The sequence below is a fragment of the Sinohyriopsis cumingii genome, chromosome 17 (assembly GCF_028554795.1).
Source record: "Sinohyriopsis cumingii isolate HCF-2022 chromosome 17, ASM2855479v2, whole genome shotgun sequence".
Lineage (NCBI taxonomy): Eukaryota > Metazoa > Mollusca > Bivalvia > Unionida > Unionidae > Sinohyriopsis > Sinohyriopsis cumingii.
This window is the reverse complement of record NC_142977.1, coordinates 104,984,063-105,011,968: the sequence shown is the minus strand read 5'-3', so window position 1 is coordinate 105,011,968 and position 27,906 is coordinate 104,984,063. Positions and strand designations below refer to the sequence as shown.

The 27,906-nt window shown below is 33.5% G+C and overlaps 1 protein-coding gene across 1 annotated transcript; it reads right to left on the bottom strand.

Moving 5' to 3' along the window:
* Positions 1 to 709: 709 nt before the first annotated feature.
* Positions 710 to 26,432, bottom strand: LOC149779604 (uncharacterized). Its single transcript, XM_089940374.1, has 6 exons — positions 26,361 to 26,432; positions 21,295 to 21,682; positions 18,412 to 18,521; positions 11,358 to 11,494; positions 8,379 to 8,553; positions 710 to 5,921 (listed from the first exon to the last, which is right to left on the bottom strand). The coding sequence occupies exons 2-6, from the start codon at positions 21,605 to 21,607 to the stop codon at positions 5,706 to 5,708; spliced, it is 951 nt and encodes a 316-aa protein (XP_089796500.1). The 5' UTR covers positions 21,608 to 21,682; positions 26,361 to 26,432; the 3' UTR covers positions 710 to 5,705.
* Positions 26,433 to 27,906: the final 1,474 nt, after the last annotated feature.

The following is a 27,906-nucleotide window of genomic DNA, read 5'->3' as shown; positions in this document are numbered from 1 at the left end:
ATCTGAAGTCAGTATACGGAATCTCACTTAAGACGGCTGATTGCAGGGCAGCTTAATCTGCGCTTTCATTGTCCTTAATACTAATGTGACAAGTCATCCAAGAGTACAGAATACTTTTTTCCAGATTGCTTTAACAAATGTTTCTTTAAGATTTGGTTGATGTATGTATATATATATATACACACACACACACACACACAGTATCTACATGCATACAAATATGGTGTTTGTGTAATCTTGCTAACAAACTTTTTGGGTCTGATGAAACGACCAATGGAGGGCTGAATCTAGCTGCCCCATTGCAAGGAGCTGAAGCATAATAAATGCGCAAAATCTGAATGGGATTAATTAATTCTATCATAAGCCAAGGTTTCCAAGGAGATTGTTTTATTTTATTTTGTCAAATTCCAGAAGAAACTCAGACATCACAAATCAAAGCAAAAGTCACTTACCACCAATCCTACCCAGTACAAGATCTGATTTCAACATTAAGTTTATAAACAAAGTTAGATCCATTGACAAAGATTTCCACCGTACTAAAACTAATCAATGAAGCAAGAACAAAGTAAAAACGGACATTATATTGTTGAAAAGGGTCTTTATGAGATTTATGAAACAATGTGAGTCTTGCAGCAAGAACAAATAAAGGCACCATCGACATATATTGTTAAAGTGGGCCTGAAATGGAATTTAAGAAAGATAACGCAAGTCAAACTTTATGTAGTTTATTGCTAGAATTACTTCTCTGTATTATGATGTATAACAATCAAACTTTCTCATCAAATTTCAATACTAAAATGTCTTTTAAAACAATAAAATTGAAGACCTCTAAGATAACAGGATCAGAAATATGTGGACTGTAGCATGTTTTGTCCACAGGATTAAACGTATTTGCCTTAGTTAAAGGCTTCAATACGCTAAACCCACTAAATAAAATTCACACACACCAATCCCTCGATAACTTGCGCCCTGATAACTTGCGAACCCGCTTATAACGCGGTGTCAGGAGTGGATCCCATTTTTTAAACCCAAAAATACCCACCCACCCCAAATTTCCCTATTTGTTGAACTTGATGAAAATCTCTATCAAAATTGGTAACGGAAACTTTGATGTATCGCTCGTTTTATCGTTGAAAATGGTAGATAGGACCTGGAAATTGTAATCAACACTATGAAATATCAAAATTAAAAATACCTCGTACAATTTTTTACATTTTCTTTCCAAACGACATTCCTAATACACCACAATCAACGATATGTAAGGAAATTTCGATCAATGAAAATGTCACGCCGAGTGGAGGCAGTACTTTAATAAATAAATACAAATTAAATAATTTTTTTTATCAATTGAAATTTGGGTTCTAGTTCCATCTTTTAGTTCCTTTTAAGTGTAATCGTCATAAGTGCAATGTGTCCTCTTGTAATTAAATGTAAAATGCGTCAATCTACCGTAACAGCTATGTCCGTGAGCGTTTCTCTGAGAACCTAATTAAGTGCCGACCATGTTTTGATAACTGACCTGTGGAAGTATTTGTTGTATTGTTGCACTGAATTAAAAGCTGGCCTCCTTTATATTATCACGTTAATTATGTCTTTTGAATAAAAAATAGGAGGTGGAATAAAAGAAAAGTTAAAAGGCACAAAAATTGAACTAACTTAAAATCTAGCGGCCTTGGTCGTATGTCGGGTGAACTCACTTTATTTGATCAATCGAACATTGTAATAAACGTTATTGTGTATGAAACAGAAACTACCTTAAATTAACCGACTCTTTCATAACTGTGATCAAAGATAACAAGGCAGCAAAGCGAAAAGAATACTTCGTAAAATAAAGAGCTTGATTTCACAGATACGTACCACTGTGGGCAAGCGAGTTTCAGAGAATTCTTGAACTGGCATTTAGAGATATCCTCAGGTATGATAAGAAATGTCATTATTATTTCCAATGAAATCACGACATTATTAATGTATTAATTGAAAAAAAAAAAAATGAGTTTCGACGTAGACGTGTCACGAAATAAATGTCGCATGTTTTTGAAAAAACAGGAATCTTGTTTGGTCGTGTATCAACAGTTAGTCTAGTTCCCAAATTGTGGACTACCGATTTTGCAAAATACTATTAAATACCAGTACGGGAACCAGACTCATCAAGAAAGCAAAAAGCAGTGACGTCATACACAGATTTTTCGCGTACACATGATGGATATTCAAACCAGTTGGAATGATCTTTCATATGTTGGATATTTTGAGAGAAAAAAATGTTATTTATACAGAATAACAAACAACTTCATTAGAAAAAGTGCATTATTAAAAATTATTATTGACGTGATTGTAAAATGAGGATTCAGTCATTCAACAGCCCAGTTCCCTAACGTCGCCCCCTCCCCGTACGGTTTTCTCGACGTCAAAGTGATTTTTTCAATTTTTGGAGGTCCCTCGGTAACTCGCGCCTCGCTTATAGTGCAGTCTATGTTTGTGGACCACGCTGTGCGCGAGTTATCGAGGTAGAGGTGTATAGTGAATTTGTTTTGACCCATTATCGAAATTGGTAGTTTTGATATCTGTCTGGGGTCAACCATGGATTATTTTCTCCTAGGTGCCATAGCTGTAAATAAATAATATCCTAATTATTAGCAGATAATCGGCTCTCTGGTAGACCATGTATGGGAATAAAAACACAGCAGATGATGGGTAGGTATAAAACTAAGATTAAATGACAGCAAGATATAAAACTAGTTATACAGAGCAAACTATTTATAGCATTGTTGTTTTGCTCACTTTTTAATTATATGAGGTAATATTTCACACCCAAGTATTTCTTTTAGCGGCTTTCTTTCCCCCTGATGTCTCTACTTTCCCTCATTGACCCTCTACTTTTTCTTACCAACTCTTTGAAAAGAATGACCCTCTGGAAAATATCTAATTAGATGCATAAGAGTCTGTATCTGTGCATATATAGTACAGTGAGTGTAATGAAACCTGTAGCAATCATAGCACCAGCTGATCACATGACTTCTAGATCAACCACCATCATCAAGAGAAGTTGACTGCCATTTCATTTGTTTAAGGACCTTTGGTAGCTAAGGAATACCAAAATCAGTTGAACCAGGAGTGCATTTTTTTTATATAAAGCAAAACTATATTAGTGATATTGATTTAATTAAAAATACTCAACATGTAAGTTAACCAAATTCATAATTCTTTGGCTACCATCATTTTCAACCAACTGAAATGGTAATCCACAATAGCAACATTTTACTAGAATCTACACTCAATCCTGATTTTCTGCATGATTATGCCTGCACATATTAAAATATTTAGCATGCAGTTAAAAATTTTAATTAGATTTTCACAACTGCACATCACAGATGAAACCTTGCAGTTTCAAAAGGGTAAAGTAACCAAAAAAAAGCACAAGGAGTACCTTACGAATTCAAAAATAAGCCCACATTCAAGCTCCAAGCAAAAAAATAGCAATTACTTTAACAAAAATCAAGGTGCATTGGGATTTGGATGAAAGGTGCATCATCAAATACAACATTTACAAAGTTTCAAAGTAATTCATGAAAAACTGCAGGACTAGCTTGGACACAAGAATCTATCATACACTGCATTCACCTGTAAGACATAAAGGGCAATAACTCCAACAAAAATTATGGGAGTAAGTGATGTCAAAATGCACATCTTCCAATGATTATAAACAAACTTTCATGGTGATTCAACGAAAACTGAGAGACTAGTTGCATTCACAAGATTTCATTATCATTACACCAGATTCTCAGTTAAAAAGGGTTATAACTCTAAAAAAAATGCAATGGCAGTTCTTTTCTGATATGTGCTTCTTCAGATGACAATAATATTTCCCAGTGATCCACTCAAATCTGTGACTAGTTGTCTTCACAAGATTGTCATACACTACATTCAGATGCAAGTCAAAAGGGCAATAACTCTTAACAGAAACTAAAAAACACTGATACGTGCATTTTCAGATGATAACCCTAATATGGACCAAGTTCACAGCGATCCATCAAAACTTTCGGACTAATTGCATTCACAAGAGTCTATCATACACTGCATTTAGGTAAAAGACAAGTGCGGAATGCGGTAATTATTCTAACAAAACTGTTGGGACCATAGTGATTTGTCCACAAATGACCATATCATTTACCAAGTTTCATGGCAATCTAGTGAAAACTTAAACTTACTGCACATGCAACATTTTGTCTTGCGTCTACTAATATCTCTTATAACAGTTGATTTGTCTATGTGTAAATATGTAGACGATGGCATAATATTTGCCTGGCAAGCCATTGAAAAAAATAACAACTGAGGGGATTGTTGTACTAACAAGATTCTGTGCTGGATGCAAAGATGGATGGATGGATGGATGAATGTAATGATTCCAAAATAATCCAACCTCTAAATGGGGCATACAAGAGAACTTATGTTGTTTTGATATGTGTACTCAGAGGCATGCCAATTGTTTATATTCGTAGATGTAAAATTGCAGTGAGATTATCAACAGCAATTGTAAGAACATGGTGTCTGAAATGCATATTTTGGGAAAGTTGCTCATGCATAAGGGTACACTGGCTTGCATGAAATGTGCACTCACATCAAAATAAGGTGTACACTGGCTTGCATGAAATGTGCACTCACATCAAAATAAAGGAGGAATCATCGTTTACTATACCTACAGCATCATTTGGTAAGTAAATATTACCGATGAGGTTCACATATCGGAAATCTGTCACACACTACAATTATTACAGAAATTTCCATAGCATTAAGTACCAAAAAGATGCTATCTTTCCTAAAACATTCAGATTTCTTTGGTACTATCCAAAAAACCATCAGAATAAATATGTCCACCAGCAATGTGAAAACAATCTTTAATAGCACACCTGTAACAAAACATTACACTCTTAAAACTCTTATTAGTTACTTTTGCCATGTGCAATCTATTTACTGGAAAGGTGTATTTCTTCTGCTGACCTTTCTAACTAAGGGGATGACAAATGTGTGAATTACTTTCAGTTATGAGTCTGAAGAAGAGTCATCATAAAAGAGCACATATCTGCATATATAAGTTTATTTCATACATTTAAAAAGTTTTAAAATTTACATTTTTTTGTACACCTTGGAAACAACTGGTTAACATTTTCAATGTAAAATAAAATTGAAATGCAAACAGAAAGATTTTGTTTATAACTAGGTAAAATATAGCTGATTGTAGTGAAATGATTTTGAAATACAATCAAATGCTGCCCCTTTGTCTTGTACAAGAAAATGAAGCTTCACTAAAATCATGAGATGTTAGATACATCTTATAACAGAATGAACTCAGTTTAGTTACAGCATTAAATTAAAAAGAGATTATTTTAAGATTTAACTTTCACTGCTTTTGCAAAAGTCATATATCTAGAAAATATTACCACACAATAAAATGCGACTATGACTTAGGTTTTATCTTTAAACTTAAAAACTGTAAAATGGAAACATTAATCTTCAGCTATGAATTTAGAAAGAAAAACCTGATAACAGATAAATTTCCTTTTTGAAATTCACATCTCTTCGTCTTCTGTTAGAAGATGTAAACTCCGCTTCTATCATGCAACCATCCTAAGATTAGAATATGTTCTCTCATGCATCCATACTGAGGATTCGTGTAAAGAATTAACAGGCTGTCTAGTGCAATCTGAAGCTCAACTGTCGGCTGATGCAGCAATATTGTCATAGATATTTGTAACATCTGGATGCGAGTTAATCTTGTCTACAAGTTTCGATACAGTCTCCAGTTCAACTGGATTCAGGGAAACCATCATGGTGGGAATGTACTGGTATTCACACGACTCTACCAGCAGCTGGCGACCCTCTAGCTTGCCCTTTACGCTATGAAGTTCCTTCACATCAGTTAAGAACTACAAGTGAAAAAAATGATTACTGACACATAGCTGCTTTAACTGTAATGAAAATGGATGCTCTTTCCATTTTCATCAAAGGCTTTGACTTATATCTGTAGAATGTGACACGTTTGAAAACAATTGAAATTTTTTTAAAGGTGCCAATCAGACATCACATTTTCATCATCATATGCTTGAGTCATCCATCCCCTGCAGCCGCATGAAGGAACAAAAAGTGCTTACTCATTCTAGCAAAAATGATATACAAAATATGATACATTCCTCTCATGTGGTTAAGACAAAGTTCATTTTACAAATCAACTGACATGTATTGACAGACACGATTGATCATAAAATATATCTGAAAGGGAAAAGCAGATTACAAAACTGCTATCAAAGCTGACACTTATTAGACACTGGTTGAGATTTCACCATAACAACTCACAGCCACCCATTTCAACGTGGTTTAAGCAGGTTGCCTTTACCGATAACTTACGCATCTCACTTAGATGCGACTTTGAGTCTAGGCTAAATCAATGTGGGTATGCGAGGAAGCTTGCCAGTAGCTTCCTGTGGATCAGTGTGATCTTCCTCCTCTAAATACACTGGCTGCCAGGTATAGCCTATCATAAAAAGTCTTCTGGTGAAACTCCTGTTGATTTGATTTTCCATTTCTTTTTAGAAAAGTGATAAAATTTACATATGGCTGCCATGCTGGATGTCTGATTGACACCATTTTCACTTAAGACCAACCAGACTATAGGATAAACTTGTGTGTACAGTTTCAAGGCAATCCTCCACGCAGTGTAGGAGGAGTAGCAATAACAAAACTTGTGCTAATCGACTGATGAACAACAGACAATAGATCATCCCACAAGCTCTTCTGGTCTATGACCAGTAGAGCTAATATAAACCTGATGCAAACAAAAACTAAAAGAAATAAGAAAAAAAGAAATGATATATGACCCTGATAAGAATTGATAGCTTTGTAAATATCCCCATGTTCTTCATTTTGTTTGAGCCTTTCACCCCCTAGAATTGAAAGAAGAGGGGCAATATAGAGAGGAAACTGCACTAGCTGTATGTATTATTTAAATGCTATACTTAAGTACCATGGTAAGAAGTTATTGATTTTCCAGTTTTTTCAAAGAAAAGTGATGAAAGCCGAAGTGGGGGTTGGTGATCAAAGTAAAAAACAGAGACATAATACAGAAGATTCATGATTATCATTATGTTGTTGATGAACAAACACAAACATTATTTATTTTATCCTCTTCCATAATCTCAGCAATACACACTAAATTTCATCTAATGGTTCACACATACACAACTGATTTCAGAATCCAATCTGCGGTCATGAGAAAAGAATCTTATTGTTACATAAACTTATTGCCATGATTTGATGCTAAAGCAAAACCAACATCACAAATTTAACTCTAAAGAAACAGTTTGCTACTTTCAATTCTGGTGCCCTAGATGCATTTAAGTGTTGCCCACCAGAAGAACTCCATGGGAGTTCAATATATTCAACTGTATCATCCAATCTGATAAACTGAGTCCAGGACAAAAACCTTGAGGTTCTGAATGTGTGTGTTTGGATTTTTAATGTAGCTTTAACAATTTTTCAGTCATATCGCTACGATGTCTGCAGTGTGTAAGTTTATAGTGATGTCCAGCACTGGGGCATCATGCCACAGACATGTTGCATCATATTCGCCCAGTTACATTATCCCGACACCAGGCTGACCAGTCCTAACACTAACCTCTTAATGCTGAGCACCTAGTAAGGCAGGTGTAAGTAACATTTTTATAAGTCTTTGGTATGACTTGGCCAGGGTTCAAACCCGCAACCTCTCACATCCAAGGCCTATGCTCTAACCACTAGGCAACCAGAGTGGACTGGTTCTGAATGTAACAGGGACTCTAAATTTGAGAAGCTCTGTGCAAGTCTTCTCAGTTACTTTATAAAGTTATTCTAATATGTATATGGAAGCAAAAATATAAAGTTTAAAATAAAAATCCCTGAATGGGACCAATGCCCTAATGGCAGACAACAATTTTCTAGGTGCCTAAATTAAGATCCTTTCTTTTTTTTAAACTGATGAGTGTTGAAACCATTTTTTATAGTCTTGAGTGATAACTTGATTTTAAAAACGGCTGCCACAGCAGTAATACAGGATTAAGATCAGCATCATTTTCATTGAGGATGAACAAAACTTTAGAAGTCTTCCAGTGAAAACCCTATATTGATTCATAACAAGATTAGCGATAACAAGATTTTCAAGATGGCCACTATGGTAGCCATAGTGGTGTTCAATTTTTATATAGGCCAACCAGATGAATGTGTGTGTATGGCAGTCCTCTAGATAGTTAAGGATGGAGTAGCAAATAACTTGAGCTAATGGACTGACGGAATATAGACAACTGACCATCTCATAAGCTCTTCTAGTGTATGATTAGCAGAGCTAAAAATACCTGAAGGGCCAGTCTACTGTCCTCTTTCCCAAGAGCAACATCCTCTGCCCCCGCCTCAATAGCAACTTCCAGGAACTTGTCCATATCCACCTTGTCATCAGTCATGTCCTCAGGCAGTAGCACAGTGATCATACCCTTACGTTCAAAACAATGCATTGCTCCACCTACCCTCCCACTGGAAAAAAAAGGAACAAGTTATCTACTGTGAATTCAGAATTTCTGGAAAGGTACAATTTTCATAGAATTTATGTTTGCTACAAAGCAAGAATTGAATTATCCAACAAATAATGATCCTTCTGTGAAAACAAAGTATTCCTTCCCCAATCCATAAATTTAAGTACAAACAAAAATATTCCTTTTTCCAAATGCATGGAAACTGATGTCCATCAAAATAAATGAATTCACGGTTTCATTCTCTTTTTCAAATTTCAAATATATCACATGATACATCAATGTAGAAGAAAAGCGAAAAACCATGCCTCTGAGTGGGATTCTCATTCCACACAAAACACATCTAATTCTATTTATTACCATCCTGCTTAAATGCATGAAGTAAACTATCAATTTGCATGATACAGTCAAACCCGTCTACAGCAGCTACCCATGGGAAAGGGCAAAATGTGGCCTTTGTAGACAAGTGATGCCTGAAGGCAAGTTCAGCTCTCAAACTTGATGAATTTATGTACTATGAATCTAACAGCATTAGCATTATTACTAGTGATATTATAATTATTATTTCACCCACCCACTCTCACATCAAATGAAGAAAACTAAAATGTGTAAGTGCACTCATTTATATCTCTCTATTCTTCTCTCTATTACACATGCAAACACTTTTATCTCATTATCAGGAGAAATATCTCCTAATTAAAATTGCCAATTGACAGCTACCAGTTGGTAAAACACATGAATGACTTTTTGCCAACTGACAGCTAACAGTTGGTAAAACACATGAATGACTTTTTGCCAACTGACAGCTAACAGTTGGTAAAACACATGAATAACTTTGGCCAATTGACAGCTAACAGTTGGTAAAACACATGAATAACTTTTTGCTAGAGCTTTTGGTACAATTAGGCATGAAACCAGGTGTTCAGAGTTAAAAAAATTGAGAGATTAAGCTGTCGCTCAAACTCAATGAGGTATAAAAAAAGCAGCTTTTCTTTTCGACCTTTGATGATTAGGGAATGAAAAGAAGCTTCCTATGGCTATTTTTAGCAGAAGTACCTAAACCGCATGGGATATCAATAGTGCAGTGTACCTCTACTTAGAGATTACATGTACCTTTATATATACCATGCCTTGCTCAACAACACAAAAGAAATTTAAACTGCATACTTGTGGTGGTCACTACTGATATGCTCCAATGACCATGGCAGGCAGTGTGAAACCACTGCTTGGTTAAGAAACACATGGCCGATGACTGCAGAAGACAGGTGACCTCTGATTACACAATATTTATATAAGAAATCTGCCAGGGGAAATTAGAACGGCTGTTGTGACCAGGTGACTGCTGAACTTGGGTAACCATCAAGACAGGTTTGACTGTATTTAAACAAATGACATCTACAAAAGACAAAATAGTAAAGTACTGTTTTTAAATATAAAAAATGGGGGAGGGGGGAGAGAAATTAATAGTTTATACTATAGCACTGGTTTCTAAATGAAACTATTCTTAATGTGATAATACATTTTGTCTCAATATTCTGAATTCAATACTTTTCAAGGGGTACCAATTTTCATAAATGTCCTGGTCACTACTAAACCCACAAATTTAAAAACTCAATGAAAAAATATTTGTCTGAGGAATCAAAAGTAATCCCAATTACGAAATTTAACTACCATCCATTGAAAATAACATCTACAACAGATACCCAAGAAATAATAAAAAATTTTAAGTAATGTACAGTATTTTGAAATTCACAGCAAAGGTTGATACAGTCATGGGACTGATGCAGAGTTAGAGTCATGGGACAGGTACAATCACGGGACAGATGATGTTATCAAGTGCACTGATGAGGACTATACCTTATATGCCACTAAAACAAAGATAAAATATCTAAATATTAAATAAGATATAAAAAAAATTCCAAATATACATGCTTATAAGTCCAGAACAACTGCAAACAACACGGACTCTGATCTGCCATCACACAATGCACCTGCAGATCAAGGTCTATGTAGAATCGTGATGCAATTTACTTCAAACAAATTGCACAGACCCAGATCTGCCAGCATACTATAGAGATCTGGGTCTATGCAGTTTGCAGTTAGACTCAACTTATAGGTGAGTATATACAGTAACTGCTTCATTTCTAACATTTAAATATCAAACATCCTTTGCATGTACTATAAGTAAACATACAAACTTATCTTGCAGTACAATAAAAACTTTCAGTAGTAATTTTTTTCTTTCTGTCAAATGTGGTGATTTTTATAAATTTTTTCAATTGCCTAAAACTTTAGTAATGATTTCTAGGAATAATTTCATGTTTCTTTATTGTTACTTTTAATTTGGGAATAAAAGACATGCAACAAATCATACTCATTTATATGTTTCAAGTAACTTTTTCACTCAGAATTAAATTGGTAAAACCTTGTTGTTACATAGAAGATTGAGGGTATATAAACCTCCCCCCACAAGCTCCTCCAACTTTCAAATAGTAACTTAGTTGTAAATTAAAATAAATACAATTGGCCTAAATAAAAAAGTGTAATGGTAGTCATATTAGGTACAGATAGCATTCTTTTGAAATCTTATATTTACTTCAAAGGTCGCACCTTGTGAAATCTGGTAATAACTGGTCAAGTCCTATCTGGACAAAGCAACAATAGTAAGTATTGCAGACAAAAGAAAACTTACAACACACATCAAACAATTAATACAAAACTAGACCCAAATCACACAGAGCTAAATAAGTTTAAATTTTACAAATTACACTATCCTGTTCAATAGTGTGTAATTTTGGATGTTTTTACCCTGATTTCCTGATAAACGACTCTATTTCCTGCAAAGTTTTCTTTGGTTTCTCAGCCAATGCCTCAATAACCAATGCAGAACCTCCTGGACCAGTGGCTTCTAATATTAATGATGATGCAGAATCACTTGAACTGGACTATAACAATAAAAAACAGACATACTTTATTACAAGACAACATTGCTGTACTTAATGTAAAGTGAAACAAATATCAAACAAACTTGCAGTTGCAATGCACTGCTGTACTACTTGATCTAAAGTGAAACAATTAGAAAACAAACTTGCAGCTGCAATAATGTGTCCGTTTTGTAAATGATTTACCTAGGAATAACCAAGTATAATAAATTAATTTTATGGCTTGAAAGTAAAAGCTCTTCCTCATTCTAACATGGTAGCTGGGATCTATAACTGCCAAGTGGGTATGTACTGAACCGTGTTATAGTGAGAATCACAACATATACAGAACCGTGTTATAGTGAGAATCACAACATAAACAGAACCGTGTTATAGTGAGAATCACAACATATACAGAACCTTGTTATAGTGAGAATCACAACATGTACAGAATCTCAATATAATGAGAATAGCCTTATATTCTGAAAAACATTATAGCAGGAATGATCAATTTAAAAAATAATAATGGTGCTTTGAGAAGAAAATAAGGACATAATAGGAAACTTTATACTGTATTCTTTCAACCCATTTTGTTTTTGCTGTTGTTATAGGTTTAAATGCCATTTTTCAGCACAAGATAGGCTATACATGGTGGCCAGTATAAATGGTGGAGGAAGAAACAGGGAAAATCCCAGAAAGAACCACAGACCCACAAGAAGCTATTGGCAAGCTTTCTCACATACCCACATTGGCAATGATCCATAACAGTGAGTGCTTTAGACCACTAGGCCACTCAGGGCCCAACCTATTCCGTATTACACTGGTATGTGTTCAGTCATGGGTACATATCCAGAACAATGTTATAATGAAGGACAGCTGTATATTCTATGGATAACTATACAAACAAGATTCTCTTATCTTTGTGGCAAGTTCATGGACTTAAAGGTAAATTCAAACATTTTAGAAATATGGACATTAATTTAACTTCACGACTTCCCAAACATACTTCTAACTGGGTCTGCTATATATTTCATTTCCTGTGGAGTTTTATATTAATTATTCCATTGAGATCAATGCTCTTTCTGAATTCATATTATCTTACAATAACCTTAAACGTCTGAAGTTCAGAGGTTACTATCTTTCACATCATAGGTACTTGGGAGATACAGTCCTGTACTTGAAGATGCGACAATATTAGTAATAATATTTTTGCCAATGCAAATTATTTTACCAGCAAAATTTACTTTAAGTTAATAATAGGGACTGCAAACAGCGACGTCACCATTACGATTCTAAATCTTCAATTTTAACATCGAACCATTTTGTCTCCTAACTAAAGCACAAAGAAAAAGAGGTATGTATCTTGCATGATAGGTACTTCTTTTGGAGGAAATCATCACCAACACAGGAGCTGAAAATTCCATAAGATTGATGGTAGACCTGAAAACTATGCCCTACAATTTGGAATCTTTATTTCTTTAACATTTCATGTGCAATACTTGATGCATGTTCATTCACTGAGTTAGAAGATATATCCATTTAACTGCCAGCAAAATGTGACCCCCACAGAAATAGTCCGATAGCCTGATGCACACAAATGAGGAACCCAAGATGGCTGGAATAAGTTTTTGGTGTGACAGTCAATGACATATAGATTTATTTTTAATTAAATAAGTATAAATGATTCAATATTGATTTCAAGCTCTCAGCTTCATAAATGATGAATCAATAATAATGAATTTACCAGTTAATGAAGCTGACAAATAACCATAGAGATATAACCTTGTAGATATGTCTAACTGTATCCAGACAATGAAATCTGATATATTTCATTTCAGTCATTCCAGTTCAGAACTGTCCAATAATGCTTTTCTTTGTACAACTGTACAAACATTAAACAATTTTTTTAAGACTGTAACATTTTATATAAATCATTAAAACAATCATATTTTTAAATTAATTTTTATCAACATGATAAAAAATTGTTGAAAAGAAAAGACCTGAGAAAGCTATATATTTTTCAATTCACAATGCTTATGCATTGTTATAATTGTGTTCTCTGCAAACAATAAATGAAACTATAAAAGCCTAGTTCTAGTGTTTGAATTAGACAATTTTCATTATATAAAGCAGTAGGGAAATAGAAATGACCAAATATTATGATTTTATCATTTAATGAGGTCTATATATCATCTTAAAATTAGAGAGTACCAAGACAAAGAATCCATGTTTCTTTCAACAGACATTCAATTTCTTAATTACCTATATCAATTAGCATACATCCAAAAGCTTGTAACTTGTGGAAGTAATCATTAATGTGTGTTGTGACACGAGATGAAAAAGATGAATTGATAAAAGTTATTTATTTCAAATCTCCGTTCATGTATTTAATACTTGTTGACAGGAATCTACAACATACTGTATGAAATGCATCCTTTTACAAGCTGTCAAATAAATGACATTTGAAGTTGCTCAGTTAGCATTGGAATGCTGCTTTAATATTTCTTTGGTATTACTGTTACTGAAAAATGGATTTTCAATATGGAAAGAATAGTGCAAACATCTGCATCTCTTACATTTATTTAATGTACCACTCATAAATGGTTACTCTACTGACTAAGAACACACATGGAAATCTTTTAGTTTCTTAGTTCTTTATAAGCAAGTGTAGGCCTACTTTTGTGAGGTGATTTAACATTTAAATGACAAGAAAACTGCAAAAAAGATCTAAACATTCGTAGATAATCTGACATTCATTAGGTACAACAGGATTACACTTAATAACAAAAGGAATGATAATGTCATCTTTGTCCGTGACTTTACAGTTCACTGAATAAGAATGTGTACGGGAAGAATTCAAGATACCTTTTTTCAAAGGCATCAACAATAACATCAATTGGATAATCTCCTTGCTTTAAAAAACTGAGACTTAACTTTGTCAAGAATTTCTTAAAACATTATTATTAGAAAAAAAAGATTCTAATTTTTCATTTAACTGTACAGTATTGTGTCTTTGCATGATTCTGGAATACATGCAAAATAGTAGTAGTTATATGGTTACCTTCATTTTAATGACATCAAAGTCCAAAAATGACATTGAATTTTCGACCTGTTGAACACACATTAACTGCAGACTGAAATTTACTGAAACAGTGAAGAGCTCCTAAAGAATTACTTCCTGATCATAAAAATGGCATCATGAAATCTTAGCCATGAATGGCATCATGAAATCTTAGCCATGAATGGCATCATGAAATCTTAGCCATGAATGGCATCATGAAATCTTAGCTATGAATGGCATCATGAAATCTTAGCCACACATCTGGCTTACTGGATTAGTCATATTCAAATTTTCCCATCACTAGTGATGCATAAGCTGTCATAGGACTACCATTTAATATAGTGCATATCACCAATGAAAATAGTTATTTTCAAGCACACATTTTATTAACTTGCAAAGGTTTCCTCTGGATAATCTACATGTACTTTCATTGTTATTAAGGTAGCATGTACAAGGTGTTTTATCTGGAGAAACATTCTTGGATCATTGGGTCTAAAATTTATAACATTTCTTTGCAGCATGAAGGACTATAAGATTAAAAAATTTACTAGTCGTGATGAATATTTACTAGTCCTTCCCACAAAACAATCTCAGACAGGTATCTAGATTTACAACACTTTCAGTTCTTAAATATCACCATCATTCATAATTCAGAAATATACATCTTGTTTAGAAAACCAACAAAAGTTACTTAAAAGTATTCACAAGACACACAGTGACTGATTCTCCAGATATTAGCTGTAAAAAAACAGATTATTTAGTAAACATCATTTCAGAGCCTTATCATCTAGAGAGAATAAAATAACAAAACAAAAGGATAAAGACCCTTATTCACTCTCCTAATTACAGACCTGCCAACCCAAACAAGACCATCTCAACAAGGCAGTTGTTTTTTTAAATCAGTCTGACCAGTTTTCAGTAAGGTGTAACAAAATATCAAGTACTGCTACTGAAAGGTTGGAAAACATACATTTCAAATGTTTGGGATTCAAAGCTTAGTGAAGCAGCAATAATAAATTTTAAATTTTATATCGAGTACAGTTGCACAAAGTTCAGTTTCAAACCCTATTCTGCTCAAAGGGTTCTTACTATCTCTCAAACTGATGGATCTGTTTCCATTTTACGTGATGACTACAATCACATGATGACTACAATCATATCTCATGAGACACATTCAAATGTACACATGATATCCAATAAACATAATAGTGTCCCTTCCTGCTTTTATTCACAAGAATCGGAATATTCCTTTTTTTATTCTGTACTGATTATTAATACTTTTTAAGAGGCTTATTTTCCCTTTGATCTTCAACATGTATTGCTTTCTGGATGCCATTTTTTATTTTATTTTTATAATCTACAGTTTCATCATGTAAATGCATTGCATGAAAAACTATGTGCAGCATCAGAGGTACTACTGTAAAATTAATCTGGTTCCTTGACTAACTCCACTAAATCTCTAATGAGTCCTGGATCCAAATCAAACATGGATGAGCCAATTATCTGGATTTTACCACAACAATATTTCCGTAGTTTTTACTTTTAATCCACAAGTCCGTATTTTAAGTGTCATTTTCGTAAGACTTAAAAACAAAATCATACGTACTTTAACTCCACAAATGATTTAAGGTATTACCCAGTGTGATTAAGTGAAGTTGACTCATTATACAGTGCAGGATTTTAACAACAGATAGGACCCTTTGAACAAAATGTCTCCTTGATGGTAATACTTTAAAGATGGTGTGTATGTGTGTGTGATCTGGATTTTTAATGTAGTTTTAACAATTTTTCAGTCATATCACTACAATGTCTGCAGTGTGACAGCTTTAAAGATGGAATAGTTAAATGTAATAGGGATTCTGATAACCATGGCAGTACTATGGCGGTCTTACAAGGTTAAAAATCTGGTTTACAGTCGTTTAGTCTGAGTTTCCTCTGATCTTTCCTTGCCCATTTTAGATATTCCAACTTTTATATTAGGGTTGAGGTTCACTGCTCATCAAAATCTGCTGATTCCATGCAATGTTGTGAGTAAAATATATGTTGTGTTTGTAATTTGCTGTGTCAATGAAAACTGACTAAAACTGACCATTTGCATCACTAGTCGCAGTACACATATCCATGATACCGCTCCAGTGGCCTAGTGGTTAGAGCATCCGCCTCGGATGCAGGAGGTCTCGGGTGCAAACCCCGGCCGAGTCATACCAAAGACTCACAAAAATGGTACTAACAGCTGCCTCGTTAGGCGCCAGCATTAAAAGATTAGTGTTAGGACTGGTTGGCCTGGTGTCAGGATAATGTGACTGGGTGGGACATCATGCTACATATCTGCGACACGATGCCCCAGTGCTAGACATCACTATAAACTGTCACACTGCAGACATCGTAGCGATATGATTGAAAAATTGTTAAAGCTACATTAAAAATCTAAATCACAAACACACACACACACATATCCATGACATCGGAGGTCCAAAAGTCATGTGATACCAAAAAAAACCCATTTCCAACACTGTATAAAATACTCTAAAATGCTAAAAGTTGCTTAATGTTTTTAAAAGAAATGAAAAGACACATAATTTTCAATGTACGTATTCCGAGAACCACTGGAAACCGGCAGGAAAAGTCAGATTCATCAATGTGGTAACAAAACCAGCATTTACGTGTTCTTTTACTTAAAAAAAACCACCCGCAAATTAAAGATATAGCTAATATAATATTCAAACTTTCTGAGATGACAAATCATCTTCATGTCAATTTTAGGGCCCAAAGTATGGTCATGTAAGGTTACTCTGCCCTATGGTAAGTTGCTACCCTATGATGACTCTGTGTGGTTTCATTGATTTATAATTTTTCAACAGGCAATGTGCTCTGACCTCACACCCAAACATAAATGTGAAATGTATCTAACATGATGTAGGAAAGGTCATGAAAAACTAAACATTTACCATACAAAATCTAGCTATGAAGAACTTGGACATCAATTTAATCAATTAGATTTTAAAAAATTATGTATGACAGCATAAATAAATGGTAACTGGTGGCTGCTGAAACTGTACTATAAAATGGACTATTACAATTATGAAAACTATGACAAGTCAAACAGGAAACTGACCGTCCTTGGGAGAGCCAACTACCACTAATTTCAAGCACTGCATAGATGTCACTAACACAAATATAATTATAGAACTACACTTTAAACACAAATGTTCATCATCTTATATGTAAACACCCACATTTGTATTTGTGTCTCAGCTGCCAAAAAAGAGGTTGTGAGTTCGAAACCTGCAGCAGCATCCCAATAAAAAAATATACTTTTATTGTATTTTATGTTTAAACTTAATTTTGAACTCACTCATCCCATTTTTTATTTTTGCTTTCACTTTTTTGTTATTCCCCTCCTAGGATGGGTAACTAGTGTTGAATATTCTTCATATCATCCAAAGATGGCATACCTTACAGTCAAGCAAAGCAATAAGGAAGAATTATTTCTGATGATCCTTTTTTAAAGTCTTAGAATTAAGTCAACATTTTTTGGAAAGAAATTATCCAACTAATGTTACTGATACTGCTTTTGAAAAGGTATCTTCTCTTACACACCTTGAATCACTGGAATGTAATCAGGGACCAAGATGACATTTTCATTCCTTTCATTGTTGAGCACCCAATATAGGCAAGATTATCAGCAAATATTGTGAACCTTTTTTTTGCAATTGTTCTGCAAGTATTAAATCAATTCACAAAAGCAGGCTTACGCTTAACCTTGTAACCAGCATGGTTTAAATGTATTTTGGACTGAATGAAAGTAACAAGACTGTGATCTGAATTCTAGCAAGACATTTCGACTCTCTCACACATTAGGTACACAAGCATGCCATACAAGTTTCTTTAGGAGTTCCTCTATTCTCTTGTTTGGTATATCATTCTGTCTGGCTTGTTCAATTATCTTGGAAAGCTGTTTGTTTTTTGCTGGATCAGCACCGCCTCCCTCTGGAATAGATGTCACAAGACTAGGTTTTCATCATAAACATAAAAAACTGAAGTTAACATTTTGATTTTCAACTTCTTGTTATATTGTCTGTAGAGGAAATTTATGATTGTTGAGATTAAGTACTCTTGTTGGTTGAGATTATTATGTAATATATTGACTGAGATTATTATATACCGATTGAAAATACTGAATGAAATAATTAGTCTACTCACTGATATCAAGTACTCTCTTTGAGATTATGTAATTTACTGAGTGATAGGAGTATTCTTTTCACTGTGACTAAGTACTCTCTTTGAGATTATTAAGTAATCTATTCGTTGAAATAAGCACTTTTCATTGAGATTAGGTACTCTCTTTGAGATTATTAATCTATCTGTTGAAATAAGCACTTTTCATTGAGCTTAGGTACTCTCTGAGATTATTAAGTAATCTATTTGTTGAAATAAGCACTTTTCATTTAGATTAGGTACTCTTTGAGATTATTAAGTAATCTATTTGTTGAAATAAGCACTTTTCATTTAGATTAGGTACTCTCTTTGAGATTATTAAGTAATCTATTTGTTGAAATAAGCACTTTTCATTTAGATTAGGTACTCTCTTTGAGATTATTAAGTAATCTATTTGTTGAAATAAGCACTTTTCATTTAGATTAGGTACTCTCTTTGAGATTATTAAGTAATCTGTTTGTTGAAATAAGTACTCTTTTCACTGAGATTAGGTACTGTGTTTGAGATTATTAAGTAATCTATTTGTTGAAATAAGCACTTTTCATTTAGATTAGGTACTCTCTTTGAGATTATTAAGTAATCTGTTTGTTGAAATAAGTACTCTTTTCACTGAGATTAGGTACTGTCTTTGAGATTATTAAGTAATCTATTTGTTGAAATAAGCACTTTTCATTGAGATTAGGTACTACCTTTGAGATTATTAAGTAATCTGTTTGTTGAAATAAGTACTCTTTTCACTGAGATTAGGTACTGTCTTTGAGATTATTAAGTAATCTATTTGTTGAAATAAGCACTTTTCATTGAGATTAGGTACTCTCTTTGAGATTATTAAGTAATCTGTTTGTTGAAATAAGTACTCTTTTCATTGAGATTAACTACTCTGGCTCATTATAGTTAAATACCATGCTTTTCAGGTTACATTTGCAGGGGACACTCGAGTTCTCAGGATGGAGGCATTTGGACCCCCTTCATCTTATCCCTGAAATGCCATTTAGAGGACAAGCTGAAAGTTGTCATTACAGAGTCCATTCTAGTGCAATCAAAGGACTTCTATTAACTCCTAAAATATTTACCAACAAACCTTAATCAAAAACACATGAATAGAGCATAATGTTCGCATTCCATGTGTTTGTTTACTTTCCTATCTCCCTCCTTTGCCCTATATTTAGAAAATCTACTTTTTCCAAAAAGAGGAGAGATGTCCACTCCTACATGTGTGGTTCTAGAAGAGACCCTTCTGCATAATTTAACACAGATCTCCTTCCTTATAGGAACAATGATAGTAGCATGATCCCTGATACAGTGAAGATAAACCAATGGAACTCCATTAAAATATTTCAAATTAACATTTAAATGTCTTTTTAATATTAGTCAGCCTGAAAAGTTATGAAAAGATTAGTTTACGCTGAGATTGGGGAACGTATCTGAAGGAGATACATCACTTTGTGGGCTAATTAAATTATATTTACAGTAACCTACCTCAGCCTAACTGCCTGTAATCACTCAAGACAGCTGTCATACAGTCGGGTCAGCAAACTTCGTATCCTCTATGATACAAGGTTGCAATACATCAATGGAATTTTCCTTTTATATCAATGAATCTTTCAAAAGATGTAAATGTGATACTTCCTTATGTCCAATAGTTCAACACAGATTTCTGGGTTATGAAGTAAATGGCCCCTTGATAGTTTCTAAAGAGGCCAGGTCAAGGTTTTGGGAGCCAAACTTTTATGTGGTTTCCAAGCTTTTAATAAAGAAACAATTTCCTCATTTGAGACAATTTTTTTCAATTTGCATTCTTCCCTAATTCAATTAAAGGGACTATCCACCATTAGATTCACATAATTCTTTTACATGTTTATAATAACCACCTTGTGAAAAGATTGTCAAATTTTAATGCTGACACCAAGTTTCTCAAACTTTAAAACTTGAAGTTTTATTCTGGGAATTTTACTCTTTTACCAACATGTATGTCTTTCCTGAAGTGTTTTGTGTACTTTGACAAACTGTTCTGAACAGTAAAGTCGAATCACTTCATATGTATCTATCTACAGTGTGAAACTTCTAAGTCAGTTCTGCAGAGAATCTGGATTTAAGAAAATGACTTTTTCAATATTTTTATTTTCATTTGAAACATTTATCTGTTTAAGTGCAAAATTACCTAAATGAAGCAGCTTCATGTTTTATACAAAAACACAAATTATGTTCATTATGCGTCTTCTTTATCCACACCCAACCACCCCATCATCACAAATACATGTACATGCTCAAGAGTTTTTTCTTCTTCCATCTTTTGCCTTATATTGCACCTGGCAATTATGGACCTTATAGTGTCATAGTGAAGGAAATCTGTATATAATATAATATACTTGCATACCAATTTATGTATAAATGTGACTTATTGTACCTGTCTTCTTTCATGTGCTTGTTATTATAAAGGTGGTCACTAGAGCTGGGTTGAATGTATATTTTCTACTGCAATACAAGCTTGACTTTCCAGTCTATATACGCTTTGGTTTAAACAATCCTAGGTTTTTATGTTTACCTCTAACAGCATTCATCGCCCTGTGAGCAAGTTTTGTCATGAAGGAGGCCCGCTGATTATCTCTTGCCTCTTTGGTATGCTTAATATTTGCCCAGTGGCTATGGCCTGCCATGGTACGCACACTGCTCAATAACAACGAACTTCTTTTCGAGCTTGAGATATGATGTGTCATGCACCAAGGCCCTAATACCATAGTAATGGACTGTCCATTATTAATGTCCTTGCAAAACTGGGTGATGTGGATTCTTCTTGCTACATGTTGAAATTTACTGGCAGAACTCTGACACAGCTGAATAATTGTTGCTGGAAACATGGCTAACTGATTTTCTCTTTCCTCCGACCAGCGCTACTCATGGAAGTATATTACAATTTAAGAAGGTCTCTCTTCCTGAAAAGGTTAGAAGTATTTGTATTTGGCATTATTAAATAAATTAAATTGTGCAGATGAAAAAGAAAATACATGGACCATCCTGGGTTGTGGTGAAAAGTTGCTATGGGGTATTAAATTTTACTTTGAATAATATGAGAAGTTACATTTTGCCCTAAAATCTAAAAAATCTAAACTACTTAATGATTATGAATGCACCCGAAAGCTACTGATTTTAAGATGAAAGAGGGTTTTCTAAGCAGTAAGATTTTGTCACTATAGAAATGTTGGCTAATATGAACCATGGCTGATTCTAATCAAATTATAGACTGATGCAGACCAAATTATGGGAATATTGTGACCAAATGTCAGGCTGATATGAAAAAATATGAAATATTATAAGTGTGATGTGTGTGTGATATTGATTTTTAACATAGCTTTAACAATTTTTCAGTCATGTCACAGCTGCTAGTACCATTTTATGTCTTTGGTATCACTCAGCTCATTAATAACAAAATATATATTTTATATTACGATCTCTTTAATTAATATTTTCTTCTTCAATTTTTACAATAAAGAAAACATACAATTATTCTCTGAATTATCATCTCTGAAAAACATTTTGAAACTATTCATAAATCAGACCAGTATGGGCCACTTTTAACACAAGCAGTAATGCATATAAATTGACTGACGACTTTTATTGACTTCTCATGCAAATCGTGTTTTCTTCCCATTATTTTTACAGAATAAATATTGTGCAAAGAGTTATTGATGAGTAACACAATCTTAAAATATACTTTGCTGTTATAATTGAATTTTTATTGTGTAAGTAAAATAGTGAACCAGTAAATCAACTTATGTTAATTTCATTCTATCCTTTGAAAATTTAGCAAATATTAATGAATGTAAATATTTCATTTCAAGCACATACTAAATCATTTCAATGTTGATTTCTGAACAGATATTTTATTATATTAACACATATTATATAATATTTCCTTGTAAGGAAAGATTACACAGTTATTTAATTACACCATTAAATTTTGTGCTCTAAAATGGTAAATTCGATTGTAGCACTAGCAGCATTAATCAAACAGGCATTGTAAATTGATGTTCCAATGATCTTGCTATTATTGCATTAGTTATTATTATTAATTAAGGGTATAGTGACCAGAATATTAAACAGCTGGTGATAATGGTTTTAATTACATTAGCATCAATTAGTTCAATGTTAGCAATTTGTATAAATTTGAATTCTGTTGAAAAAATTGACACAAATTTTTTAAACAAATATTAGTAAAATATATTCTTATTTCAAAAGAGAAAACACCATTTTCATTATATTATCATTTTCTCTTTTGTCATAATTAATAAGAGGTCACAAGATTATCAGAATATTGATGTATTATAGAGAATTAAATCATAAATTTGACAGGAACTCTCACTTTTTAAGCATGTATTATTTAGTATATAGTACAATATACAGGATAAATATAACATGCTCAAAAATCTATTAAAAGTATTATCATACTCCGACCAACATTAATGGACAAAATAATTTTACTGTTTTCACGAATTATGTCAGCATTAGCAACTGTATTATTTCATGATAAAATTAAGTAAACTATTTAAATTTTGCACAAAGGTGAATGAGCTGCCTCGAAAATATCTCACTATTAAATAGGCAACACCTGATAAACATTCTCACATTGTTTCATCTGATCTGTATAGAAAACAACTATGTGTGTGTGAGTGTGTGATTTGGATTTTTTATGTAGCTTTAAAAAATATTCAGTCATATCACTACGATGTCTGCAGTGTGACAGTTTTATAGTGAAGTCTAGCACTGGGGCATCATGCAGCAGACATGTAGCATGATGTCTCACCTAGTCACATTATCCTGACATGTGGCTGACCAGTCCTAACACTAATCTCTTAATGCTGAGCGCCAAGCGAGGCAGCTGTTAGTACCATTTTTGTAAGTCTTAGGTATGACTCTGCAGGGGATCGAACCAACAACCTCCCACATCTGAGGCAGACACTCTAACCACTAGGCCACCAGAACGGTATCAAAACAACTATATTATCTCATGTAAAATCAGGATTTTGTTTCCTTCAAAGCAGTTCTGAACTGCTAAACATACATTGGAAATAATGAGAAATAACAAATTTTAAACAACTGCAAATGTTGCATTTCAATCTAAGACAAAACTGAATGTTACACATGGTCTGAACCAGCTAAGAATTTGGTTCAAATTAGCTCAGAAATTTTTCACAATACATTTAAGCTTGGTCCAGATCAGCCTGCACCCGATCATAAAGGTGTACTTATTACATTAAAAGTTATTATCAGATTCTGGGACTACTTGGACCATAGCACAATCAGTCCACCAACATTCTCTGCCGATAGCCCAAGATCACTCCATGATTTTTATAATAGTAATATCAAATTTTGTTTTCATTTTTTTTTAGGTTTCTTCATATTGAAAACATGTTCATGATTTTCAGTATCCAGTTAAAGTGCAAGTCATACAGAGGTCATGAATGCATTCAATACAATTTCATTAATTTCAGTAATGGGTATAATTTTCATGAATTTGATTCCACACACCTTTAAATGGTAATTATTCACTTTACTGTCATCCTCATATACCCCTACTCCTTGGAAGGTTGTTATATATATATATATATATATATATGTGCCTCAAGAAATACATATGGAATAAATGAATGTGGCTAAATGAATGCTAAAGTATGTGGACATTTGCAGTGAACTTAAGGTGTGAAACAGTATAACATCATGCGCTGTGATGTCACAATGTGAGCAAAAAATTTATATTACCGTTATTTGTTATAAAAGACCCAACCCAATGTCATCTTTACTTGACCCAGTTTAATACCTGGTTACCATTGTGAACGTTCACAGTGATAAATAATTTTCACCTGTATTGTTTGTTTACTTAATAAAGTGAATCAAATCCATAAAGTTGGCATAATAATTCATAATTAACTAATAAGTAAATAACAGGTTATAGTAAGAATTACAAAGCCAAACAAGATCACGCAAAAATCATACACACACACACACACACACACAAAAAACTTTGGACTGAACCCTCACTGTTTGATAGTATAGGATGACCATGACAGAAATGATTTCTTATTTAAATTATTGTTTTGGGTTTAATGCCATTTTTCAGCACAGGATAGGCTAAATATGGCAGCTAGTATATCTGATGGAGGAAGAACCTGCAAAAATCCTGGGAAGAACCACCAACCCAAAAGAAGTTACTGGCAAGCTTTTTCACATCTCTATGCTGGCCTAGTCTGAGGCATGAACCCACATGGACATATATGAAATGTCAGTGATCTGTAAAGGCAAGCGCCATAGCCCACTTGGCCACCCAGGGCCCCAAAATAAATCTGCATGGACCGAATCTGTAATGTCCATGTCCATGTTATGGACTGGATCTGGACTGTGTTGCAGTAACTGCTATAATGGACCAATAACAAATCTAGCACACCATATTGGCTGCCCCCCCCCCAAAAAAAACCATAACAAAAATCAAAAACAAAAAAAACCCATCAGAATTAAGGTACATGCATAATGTAAATCAAAGCAGAGGCCTGTAGCCAATGAACTGATGTCTGCTTAGCAATTATATTACATCCAAGATGATGTTGTTGTTGTTGTTGTTGTTGTTGTGGGGTTTAACGCCATTTTTCACCACGATAGGCTATACATGGCCGCCAGTATTAATGGTGGAGGAAGAACCTGGAAAACCCCGGAAAGAACCACCGACCCACGAGAATCCAAGATGATGGTAAAAATTAAACGATATAACGTAAAGCTCCTGTTGACAGTAGCCATGCAAGTTGTTGTTATGGGTTTAACATCATTTTTCAGCATGATAGACTAGCCACCAAATACTTAAGCTGTTGTTGTTCTTGTAGGGTTTAATGCCATTTTTCAGCATAAGATAGGCTATACATGGTGGCCAGTATAGCTGGTGGAGGAAGAACCCTGGAAAACCCCAGGAAGAACCACCGACCCACAAGAAGCTACTGGCAGGTATAACGGTACCAACTGTACAAGCCCAGGTGGGCAGAGCATAAGGTGTAGGGAACATTGAATTCAGTAATAAACATAAAAAATAGCTGTGATAGGTACATTAAGTAAGAGTTGTACTTTCTGTTAGGCTTAAAAAAAGTTTAGAGTCTGGCAACATATGAGATTATGTTAATTCATATCTAGATCATATTTTTATTTTTTATGATTTTTTTTTTAAATGTGGTACACAAGGCTGAAAATGTCTGTGACTAGATAACTCTTACCCTTGACTAGTTCCCGCAGAGTTATCTCTCTTAAATGCACTGGAGTACCTGATTTTGCCCTTGTCAAATTGACAATCAAACGTTGTTCTCTATGACAGTGTGTGACAATCATGCTGAGGAAGGATAGAAAGTATATTTATTTCACAAAACATTAGCACTGAGGTCTGTGGAAAAACAATTGGTACCGTGATACCGGCAGGCTTTCTCACGTCCCCACGTTAAAAGACTTCAGTCACAAGCTCTCACTTTCATCAATCTTACATAGCAATACATAATCAGTAATTTGCTTTTAAAGAAAAATGACAAAGCATGTCCATTTATAAATGTTTTCCTGCCTGAACCTTGTACAACGTTTACCTACCGCCAGTTCCTATCATCTAGTGCCGACCCATCTTCGAAGGGCGAAAGCTATCCCTCATCGTAGAGAAGGGTGTGACTAACAATGCAATGGATTTATTTTACGAAATGGAGCGAAATGAAATCGTCTTATATGAAATGAAATTAAAACATCTTTCAAATAATCCTTTAATTCTAAATTACCTAACATAATTTGCTTGAATTTATTATTATTATTATTATTGAAATAAATATTTAAAATATTGTCACCTTTATCACATTAAATACTGAGATTTTAATGACTTTTGTGCCAAATAAGAAAGAGACCCAAACTTCAATTGTTATTATAATTCCTCTCGTCATTAAATTTAAGAAAAGAAAAACTTTTAAATAAAAGAAATACATTACAAAACTATTTCAAAAGTAACAAAGAATAGCTATTGGGGGAGAACATTTTGTTTTCATTTAAGTTTTTGCATAAAATTGGAATCGTCATGCTAAAATGGAATTGGAAAATATGTATAGAGGGTTTTTATATTTAAAAAAATTAATACTATTTAATGCTATTTTATCTTACACTTAATGAAAACAATAGTTAATTGTTTGATGTATAAACAACCCGGATGTAATTAATTTTTTTGTATTAGTCACATAACAGACTTACTTTCAAATAATAAATGAAAACATTTGTTTTGTGATTTCAGTTTGCAAACAGATAATCTCTTTCACATACATGATTCCATTCTGTATGCAGAAATTGCATTTCTAATGGAGATTTTGCAGTTTTAAACAATAAGGAAAAACTTGACAGTAACTATTTAAGTGATTTTACTGAATGAGTAACTTAAGAGTCAGCAACTGTTCATCATCAGTGCTTCATTTCTCATGCCAATTTTCCAGTTCACTACTCATATTAATACGCAACAGCAATAAAAGTGATGACTGCTTTTTACCTTTAACAATGAAATGAAACTAATGTTTGTATGAAATTTTGCAGTAAAATATCATTATTACTGGAACCAATTATGAAAAAGTTGTTTTCGACTAACACATATCCTATTCGTAAAAGAATAATCCTTATTCTCATTTGAGGCAGTATGATCAAAACATGTAAATTATTACAACATCTTGATTATCATTATAGCAATTTTAGCAAACTATATATATATATATATATATATATATATATATATATATATATATATATATATATATATATATATATATATATATACATCAAAGCTACACATTCAAAAGAATATTTTGATGATTATACTTTGCATGCCCATAATCAATATCGCTCATCTTGTAAAAACAAATCTGAATGCATGCAAGATAGGTAACCTTGTAAATTATGTTTTGTCTTGATTAATGATACATTATTTCTTGCCATTATAAACTAAAATGCTAACCACTATGCAATTTCATTAACTTAATGAGTCTATCCTTCATGATTCATAAAATGCGTCTTTGTTCCCACTTGAGACATTATAATATATATAATAATAATATATATAATATATCCATTATAACTATAGCCAACTATATATATATATATATATATATATATA